General features: G+C 44.5%; 1 protein-coding gene across 1 annotated transcript; it reads left to right on the top strand.

The window, feature by feature from the left end:
* Nucleotides 1-4,529: 4,529 nt before the first annotated feature.
* Nucleotides 4,530-7,476, top strand: SIGLECL1 (SIGLEC family like 1). Its single transcript, XM_055310229.1, is given in 5 exon segments — nucleotides 4,530-4,554; nucleotides 5,740-5,782; nucleotides 5,784-6,004; nucleotides 6,104-6,236; nucleotides 7,362-7,476. Coding segments are annotated over 5 exon segments (537 nt in total).
* Nucleotides 7,477-7,945: the final 469 nt, after the last annotated feature.

Genomic DNA, 7,945 nt, shown 5'->3' with positions numbered 1-7,945 from the left:
ACTGCCTGAGGTGATGATCTCATAATTAATCAAGGTAAAGATTGGTAAAAAAAAAAAAAAAAAAAGGCCTGGGTTCTTTGGCTCCATGCTCAGCTGGAGACTCAAAGCCATAGGCATATAGTGGTAAAATGGTCTGGAGAAGAGATGTTTCTGGGACTCCTTAAGCTGGGTGCCCCATGCATTGTGAGTCCTGGTGAGAATTAGTCAGATTGAGAAGATACGGGAATACAAGTATTGAGGGGGTTAAAGTGAGGGTTTAAGATAGAAATGGAATACTTGAACAGATTTTATGTAAAGCCATTGTGTCTCTCTGTTCCTTTATCTGAATGTAAGTAGGTGCCGTGTCTTACTAGAGGACATTTCCCTTACCTAGCACTATGAAACAGGAGGCATGTAAATCCTCCCTTCAACCAATATTGATTGGACATGCTAAATGGGAACCAATAAAATTGCCCAAGCCCAAACAGGTTGTTAATTTGAAAAATATAGGCTATCTGGTGAAAAAAGAAAAAATGTCAGATACCTACTGTTTGATTGGCTTATTTCAATTTTGGTTGACACATATTCTACATTTGGGACTATGGCTAGCCCCTAACCATAAAGCTGCTGGAATGAGGTCTTTAAAGTCCTTATAGAAACTGCAGTTTATAACAAAAGCCAGTGAGCACCACCCAGTGGCGATCTCTGGGATTTTTCTTTTTAATCAGAAAATTTCCATTTGAAAGACAACCAGCTAGCTTGTTGGGCTTTGACTGAAACTGCCCATAAGAACTGAAGGAAGTAAAATAATCCTAAAACCTGAAATACTCATGATATCTTTGGTAATGTTGGATAAACTTGCTAATAATGAAGGCTATGCCCAGAAGAGTTTAGTAATAAAATGGAAATGGTTTATAGAGGAACATGCTACCAAGGGATTATGAGGAGGTATTCATTGTATTCACAAGCAGGTGGTCTTTTTTTCCCTCTTTTACCACCTGAGGAGATGCCAGATCCTATTGCTACTTGGATGGTAGCAATAAGTACCTCTCAAATGACCAACAAAGAGCTGCTCGGTTTATGGAAGGCTGTTCCAAGATGAATGAGTTCCTTTGAGTGGGAAATATTAGCAACGGTATGCTAGTAAATATTTAATAACTGGATCTCCAAAGAGAAAAGAAAGCCCTGAATTGTAGCATTGCCAAACAGCACCCCCCCACACCATAGACAGTTTCAAGCTACCAATTCATGATACAGGATTAAGAAGAGATCCAGTAGCACACCATTATGTAGTATTTCCATCATACAGATTAAATAGATGTAAATAACCTCAAGAACACAGATAACAGTAAAATGTACTAGACAAATTAGGAACTAATCAGTTTCAAGTAATTATTACCTTTGTTTTTAACATAGTTTGTTTATGAATTTATATAACTTAATTTATAGTAATGACTGTGCTTTTGACACCCAGTTTGCAACATTCTTAAAAATTTAATAATTAGCTTCCTTAAGCCGGTTCACACAAGCTCCAGCACATTGATGGATGTTATTTAGAAACCGAGATTTAGGTGCTAGGCATGTTTATTGCTATGGATGTCTCATTGCTTCTAGGCTCTTTCTGTGAACAAAACATGGAAATAGAATTTTTTTGTTTGTTTTTTAACCACGGGTTTGTACTGATATTGCCAATTAAAATCAAACTTTACTTTCTTCTCTTAAATTATTGTATTTTGGGCAGCCCGGGTGGCTCAGCGGTTTAGCACCTGCCTTCAGCCCAGGGTGTAATCCTGGAGACCCGGGATCAGGTCCCACATCAGGCTCCCTCTGCCCGTCTCTCTCTCTCTCTCTCTCTCTCTCTCTCTCTCTGTGTGTGTGTGTGTGTGTGTCTCTCACGAATAAATAAATAAAATCTTAAAAAAATTATTGTATTTTATATTGTTTCTCTTTTTCCTTACTGTGAAAATCTTTAAATTTTTTTTTAATTTTTATTTATTTATGATAGTCACACAGAGAGAGAGAGAGAGAGAGAGAGAGAGAGGCAGAGACATAGGCAGAGGGAGAAGCAGGCTCCATGCACCGGGAGCCCGACGTGGGATTCGATCCCGGGTCTCCAGGATCGCGCCCTGGGCCAAAGGCAGGCGCTAAACCACTGCACCACCCGGGGATCCCAAATCTTTAAAACATAAATAGTTTCAAAATTACAATACCAATACTGATAGCTTTCTTTGTCCCCCCTTTAGACAGTACAGCCAAAGCACTGTGTTCAAAAGTTATTTGAAATAGATATTCTTCCAGAATTGTTCTATTATCATTGTGTTTGTTTACTACCTCTTGTTTGTGTTCAATTTTAGGGTTTTGCTTTCTTTTTTCCCTTCTAAGTTTAAGTGACCTTTCTGAACAGTAAAATACCAATTTGGTTGGAAAGGTTTTTTTCTCTTTGACCAGAACCATGTTACCTGAATACGAGGACATATATGTAAGGGAACCTGGGAACATTACTATTTATTATCTTCAGTCTCTGTATTGGGGACAGTGCAACAGGGACAATGGTGCCGAGATACCTGTTGGGTCTGAAGCCAGCAGTGTCTGCCACAAGGAATATTAGATGGACACAGGAAGGAATCTAGACAAAGGACACATCCCCTCATCCTGCCTTTTCCAGAAATTAATGCAGACATGAGAGACTTGTAGCCCAGAGAGGGAAAGGATCTGTCTGTGGTCCTCTGGGGAATCAGTGACATAGCTTACACAATCAGTGCTCCAATCCAGGGCTCCTGCTCTTAATGCTTTGCCAAAAAAAGGGGGGGGAGATAATTTCATGAAAAGTGAGACTGACATTTGAACATTTATCAGTGACTATCAAAGGTCACTTTCTAAGCTGTTCTGAGGTCACAAGGGTCTATTTGTTGTATATAGCCTTCCCTTAAAGAGCTCAGTCTCAGGTAGATTCTCTACTAAGTTATTTCTTTTCTTTTTTTTCTTCTTTTTTTTTTCTTTAGTTTCCCAACTAGAGTGACCTAACCAAATGAGAGTTTGTCTTCCTCATGTAAGGACATATTCAGAGGTAGGCTGTGCTGCCTGGTTGAGTGTCTGCTATCGAGTCCCGCATCAGGCTCCCCACAGGGAGCCTGCTTCTCCTTCTGTCTCTGTCTCTGTCCGTCTGTCTGTCTCATGAATAAATAAAATATTTAAAAAAAAATAGAATGTTCCTTCATGAGCGGCATTCATCGTTGTAGATACTTCATGGCTGCCAAGTGGCTGTTCTACCTCTAGTAGCACATCCATATTTTAGGGAGGAAGGAGAAGGAAGTGACAAGGAAGAAGGAAATGACAATATTAGGAAAGGGAGACTTCCCCAGGAATCTTCAGCTCACTTCCACTAAAAGAATATCATGTGTCCCACGTTAACTGCAAAGGAATCTAGACAAAGTGGTGCTTTAGCTTGCAGCATCGCACCCCTAAACAAAGCTGGATTTGTTGTAACGAAGAGCAAGGTAGGTAGTTGTCTGGCTGCACAAAAACAAATAACTTTAGTAGAAGGAAAAAACTGATTCTTTCCTCAAAAGACAACAAATGAAATAATGTGGTAATTCTGGAAGGGGAAAGATTTCCCCACTTGCGACTGGGTAGGAAGATCAGGAAAGGTTGCATGCAGGAGGTGACACTGAACTCAGCTGTGAATTTGAAGTAGGATGTGAATGTGAATGAAGCGAAGTTGCAAGAGGAATAGCTGTGAAAGGGAGAAATCCCTGAATGATGGGAGAAGAATGTTTAGGGGGAGCACTAAAGAAGGCAGCGTTTTCTCTTTGGCATGGAAAATGTTGGGAAAGGCACAGGGAGACAGAAAAGCAAGGGTTAGGGAAAATTTCAGAGAACCTTCCTTTGCACAGCAAGGAAGTTTGGAACTTTTCCTATGAGCAGTAGGAATTCCTGTCCATTTTTGTTTTCCCAAAGGATCTGTGAAGGCTACCCCATCCTCTCCATCCTCACGGCCCACTCAGTAACGCAAGCATGTCATTCTTTCCTGACCACCTCTCCAGGTTCCTCCCTGGCCATTTGACCTGAGTTGCTCTGGTCTACACCATTTCTCCCGTGGCCCCAATGGGCTATTCCAAACACCCAGACCGGCCCTGACCCTCTGAGGTACACAGCCCTTCCGTGAATCCCTATTAGCTTTGAGACAGAACCCAAAGGCCCTAGTAACTGAGTTTCTCCCAAGTGGGCTGGGACTGGGAGGGAAAGACCAGAGGAGAGAGAAGGACACGTGGCATTGAGGCCTCTCAGAGGTGGTAGGTGTGCTGCCTGTCCCTAGATGCTCTTGAATATCCCATCCCACATAATTCCTGCTTCTGAGAGTGAACAGGCCTCCGGGATGACCAGAGACAGAAGCCCCTGGCTTGCTAAGAATACTTTCTGCTCTCCCAACCACACATCCTCTTCCAGTTATTCATCATCTCATCCCTTCTGACCACACAGCTCTGATGTGAGAGCCAGCTGCGGCAAAGGTCCTAGCACCTCCTCTTCCTGAGGACTGCCGGCTGCTACAGATGGCAGTACCACTGCTGCAGCTGGGTGAGTGGGATGAGAGGCAGTGCTGGAGCTGTCTGAGGCTCTGGGACTGGGGTGGATGGGCTGCGGGGGTGTGAAGAAAGAGGACATAAGGGTGTAGGGTACCAAATAACCAACATGGTTTAGACTGTGTGCCGAGTCCTGGTGGGGCTGGGAGAGTCTGGGGTGAACAGCAGATTGGGCCAGGGAGCTGAGTTGGGGGTGAGGGTGGGTGTTCAGCCATGGTCGTTGAAAGCATGAGAGCACTAGGAGCTGGAAGGCCCAGGGTTAGTCAGGTTTCCCATGTCTGTAATCCACAGGCATGTTTTCCCAGATGGTAAAAATAAATAATCCAGAGGACAAGCAGTGCAGGACAGTCCCTGCAAATTCCTCATTCCCTCAAGTGACCTAGATGAGAAGACCAAATCAAGGGTTACTGGTTAAGAAAAAATCACCCCTTTCTTCCTGTAACCTCAAACAACTCCAGTGAAAAAGTGTGTGGAAACAGTAAGAACCATTCCTTCCTTATTAACTGGCAAGTCACCAGTGGACAACATAGCCTACCTATTCTATGTAGAGTGAGGCAGTCTTGAATATTCTTACCCAGAAAATACCATAGCAATCTCTGCTTAGGATGAGTGCTCAGTCAAAGGTCACCTTGGACTGGGAAGAAAGAAGTCTAGAAGGGTGTTCTGTTACCCATTCTCCATATATTCAGCTAGGAACACTGCCAACCTTAGGGCATTCATTCTTACATCCATGATAGTATGACACAGGTTCAGAGAATACCCCTATTTTTCAAACTGGGAAAGAGCAGAGAGAGGAGAAGTGACTTGCCCAACGGCATCCAGACTGTAAGAAACAGAGAAATTGATCATAGGTGGATCTAAGAAGGAGTAGAGCCTGAGGGATGGAAGGAAGAGGGAAGTAGGAGCTGAGACTGGGAAGTCTAACCTGGCGGTGGCAGTGGAAGTCAGGTAAGGGGTCAGAAGCAATATAGATCCTCAGAAAGTTCCCTTGCCATTAGTCAGGTCCAGGTGAAGAGAGAGAATAAAGGAGAACTGGTCTGTGAAGCCTGGCTCCTCTGGGCTTCCAGAAAGTCTTCTGAAGTTCCTTGGGAATCATGAATGAGGAGAAGGCTGGGTCCTGGAGGAAATGGAGAAAGGAAGTCAGGATTCCTTGCTAAATGCTGTCCCTACCTCCCCACAGCACCTGCCAGGCTGCTCTATTCCTCTTGTTCCTTGGAGAAGACTGCAGTGCAGCTGTTCTTTCCATGGGATCCCCACACCCTCTGTGCAGTGGTTGATGGACAGTGTCCCTGTAGGTGTGAACAACACAGATGGCAGACTCCAGGTGACTTCCATCATAATTGCCCCCTGGGCCAACAGCACCATCAGTTTGACAGAGCAGCCAAAAATGAGCACAAGCCTTCTCTGTAAAGGGAAGAACCAAAAGGGAACCCATGCTTACTGATGCCAAGTAAGGGTAGAGGGGGCCCAGTGACTGGGTGAGGAAGAGTGGGAGGGGGAGAGAGCAGAGCTTTGGTTCCAATTCCAAGGCCTCAGGAGAGAAGCCTTTCTCACATGCTCTCTCTTTCCAGGAAAGAGCTCTTTCCTTCCCACGATGTTCATGAAAGGGCTGATCCAGGGCGTTGTCTATAGAGCCATTACAACTGCAGTGCTGTTCCTTTGCCTCATCCCACTCATGTGAGTACCAAGGCTAAAATTCTACCTGGCAAGCCCTGGCTGCAGTGCTGGCATGGAAAGGGAAAGACAGGACCTCTGCCCCACAAGGAGCTCAGGGTCTGGCAAGCTAAGAAGGCATCAAACATGGTTGCTACAGTCCAGGGCCATCAGGACTATGTTGAGCCACAAACAGGTCCAAGGGACAGGGGTTTTCAGTGAATTTCATAAAGGAGAGAGCAAAGGAGGAAGTGACAGTTCTGGAGAAGCCAGCAGAGTCCCCGGAGTGCTGTCTGAAGCAGTCCCGGGGGTGCTGAGTACTCATTTGTTAGGTGGAAAGTAGTATATGCATACCCCAGAGACACATTTGAGGAATTGACAGTGTCTTTGTGCAATGTCAGGTGCATTGAGAATGAGAGGAAATGGCTAAAACTGAAGTTGAAAAAGCTTCTTGGTGTTAGTTTATAAAGACTCTTGAAAGTTGACTAAATGTATTGGCTAGAAGCCCAGAATGAGAAGGGCAGAGTTGCCAGAGGTCAGGCCAGAGAGTTTGGCAGGGGGGCCTCTGGCCAGTGCAAGTATCTCGGACTTGATCCTCAATTAGGAGCCATGAAACAGTGCTAAACTGGAAAGGAAGGCTCCTCATACAAGGTGTCTGTACACAAATCAAAGAGCAAGAGCCCAAAGGCCTGAAACAAGGCAGGAAGTTGGTGCCACAGACTGCACAGCAAAGAGCCAGGTTTGAGCCAGGCAAGTGATGAGGGGCAGTAAGAGAGATGGGACTGGGGACTGACTGGCTATCAGGGGTGAGAAGGAAGAAACATAAGGTGGCAGGACAAACTGAGGAGCTATTTTTAGAGCATAATCAGCTGTACTTAAAGACCAATAACAATCCTTTACAGTTTGTAAAGCCCTTTCATAGCTGACCTCATCTGAGCCCCAGAGCTAATAAGCAAGGTCTCCCCATTGTACAGAAGACAAAATCAATTCACAGAGAGGCTGTGTGGCTTGCCCTTGATAACACACCAAGCCAATGGTGTCATTGAGGCTCTAAACCAGAACTTCTGGTCAAGATTAGAGCCCTTGGGGAGGGGGGGGCGGTGGCATGGAGGTAGAGAGCCAGAACTGATCAAGGGGTCATTTCCTTAGAATGAAACCTATCAGAATGAAGCTGGCAAAGAAAATTATAGCCATCAAAGCAGAAAAGAGCCCTAAAGTCAGAGCAAGCCAAGAATCCAAGATGTCTCTGAAGCCTAAGCAATAAGAAAAATCCACAATCACCCCAATTTCAGAGAACTGGATATTGGTGGCTACCCATTGTGTCTGGAATCTTCTCTATCAGAATAGTGGCAATAAGACTCACAAAGAGAAACACAGACAGTGTTTAAAGGAATTATCATCCTCAATCCTATAGGGCATCTAGAATGCCAGAATGTGCTGGCAGACCACTTATGGATGATGAAGCTAAGGCCCAAAGAAGGGAAGATGAAAATTAAGACAAATAAAGACTAATTCAAATCAGCAATGTACACACACATACACACACCCCTTCACACTGAATCCACATTGAGAAGGTTGAAAGAGCCCCTAAGAGTGGTTGTGGCATCAGAGTGGAAACTAAAGGTTTTGGTCTCTGAGTGCCTGGCAGACTGGTCAACACAATCTGTAGATGCCACAAGCCCAAGTTAGGCTGAAATGCTTGAAAACTATGCCAAAGCCAAGGTACTCCTTCA

This window comes from Nyctereutes procyonoides, unplaced genomic scaffold, assembly GCF_905146905.1.
Source record: "Nyctereutes procyonoides isolate TBG_1078 unplaced genomic scaffold, NYPRO_anot_genome, whole genome shotgun sequence".
Taxonomy (NCBI): Eukaryota; Metazoa; Chordata; class Mammalia; order Carnivora; family Canidae; genus Nyctereutes; species Nyctereutes procyonoides.
Note: the sequence above shows the minus strand (reverse complement) of the source record. Positions and strands in the feature narration are given on the sequence as shown.